We start from the raw sequence: 1,347 nt of genomic DNA, 5'->3' as shown, positions 1-1,347 counted from the left end.
CATAAATCTGTGGATCTGTGTTTGATTACTCTGCCTGGCTTTCTCAAGGACCAGGATGTGACACAAAAATCTGAATTATGGAACTGAACGTGAATTAAATTCAGCTTCAATTTAGTGAAACTCATTTTCAAACCAATGCATTCAATTTCAAATTATACACATTCAGATTCAATCTGAGCAATTCAAATTCAATCCTGTTGGCACAAAATTTATCCCATACACGCCTTTCTTTCAGCCTGTGTGAATGGAGACGTGAAGGGATGGGATGAACAGGTAGAAGCAGGTGTTGGCCACAACAGGAACTAAAACACACGTTTACTACAAACTAACACCTGGTTTAAAAATGCAAAATAACACAACAAAGCTAAGCTATATCAGAGCTCCTCGTTGCCTAATTCTGGTTATAATGAAAAACATCCGGCAACTAATTCATAAAAACAGTTCAAAAGAAACACGCAAACGCACACACAAAGTATGTTTTAAACGAGACAACACACACACAAAACACACACAACAGACACACACACACCGGACAGGAAATTCCCTCAGGCTAAGTCGGGCAACTTCTGGAAACGTTAGCTACAGAGATAAGAGAAAATACTCACTTTCAGTAAGTTTAAAATAAAAAGCAGCTTCTTCGTGAGGAGGATAAAAACCTCCCGACAGCGGGTTTATTCCCACAGACCCGTCAGCACACTCTCCGCGGCTGGAGGAGCATCACGGGGAGCCCAGCCTTCCGCTCACCGCCCCGGTTGCTCATCGATCTGCCTCGGCTCCCCTCCCCTCCGTTTACGAGCATCAACGCGTGCGTACGTCCACGTGCCTGAGTCGAGGGACAACTCCATTGGCTGCTGTCCCGAAACGGGCTCACGCCATTGGCCGAGCCGCTCGACCAGTGAGGGCAGTTCTGAGCGCTGATTGGACGCTGGCTCAGGCATCAGCGGGGCCCCTCCTACTCATGTGTCGCCAGTGTGTATGGTGTAGGGAAACGGGATCTCTACTACAGGCTACGGTTGTAAACAGGCACGAGGGCACCGTCTAAACCACGGTCGGGCCTCTTTTGTGTAAAAATTATGACTCCGCCCACTCAGGCTGAAAATATCAAACACAAACATTATTTGAGCGAAAAACAGGAGTCCTTATGCAACCCAGGTCATCATTTCTTACCATTCAGAGCTATAATAATAATAAAAACGTAATGTTATGCATATAACTACTGTTCCCTGAAGGAAAGGAACGAGGTACAACATATGTATGGGAACCACGCCCCTGCGTGTCCTGGCTGAAGCCACCTCTAATCACGCCTTTAGGCAGGTGACGTGATGACGACAGATGTCAGGCTCCGCC

The 1,347-nt window shown here is 46.6% G+C and overlaps 1 protein-coding gene across 1 annotated transcript in view; it reads right to left on the bottom strand.

Moving 5' to 3' along the window:
* Positions 1 to 770, bottom strand: part of ciarta (circadian associated repressor of transcription a) — a 9,723-nt gene extending 8,953 nt beyond the window's left edge. Inside the window, exon 1 of the mRNA XM_014004693.1 lies at positions 606 to 770. Coding sequence (XP_013860147.1) covers position 606 — 1 coding nt within the window. The 5' untranslated portion in view covers positions 607 to 770. The remainder of the gene's footprint in view (positions 1 to 605) is intronic.
* Positions 771 to 1,347: the final 577 nt, after the last annotated feature.

The sequence above is a fragment of the Austrofundulus limnaeus genome, unplaced genomic scaffold, assembly GCF_001266775.1.
Source record: "Austrofundulus limnaeus strain Quisiro unplaced genomic scaffold, Austrofundulus_limnaeus-1.0 Scaffold26, whole genome shotgun sequence".
NCBI classification, from domain to species: Eukaryota; Metazoa; Chordata; class Actinopteri; order Cyprinodontiformes; family Rivulidae; genus Austrofundulus; species Austrofundulus limnaeus.
This window is presented reverse-complemented; position numbering and strand designations above follow the sequence as displayed.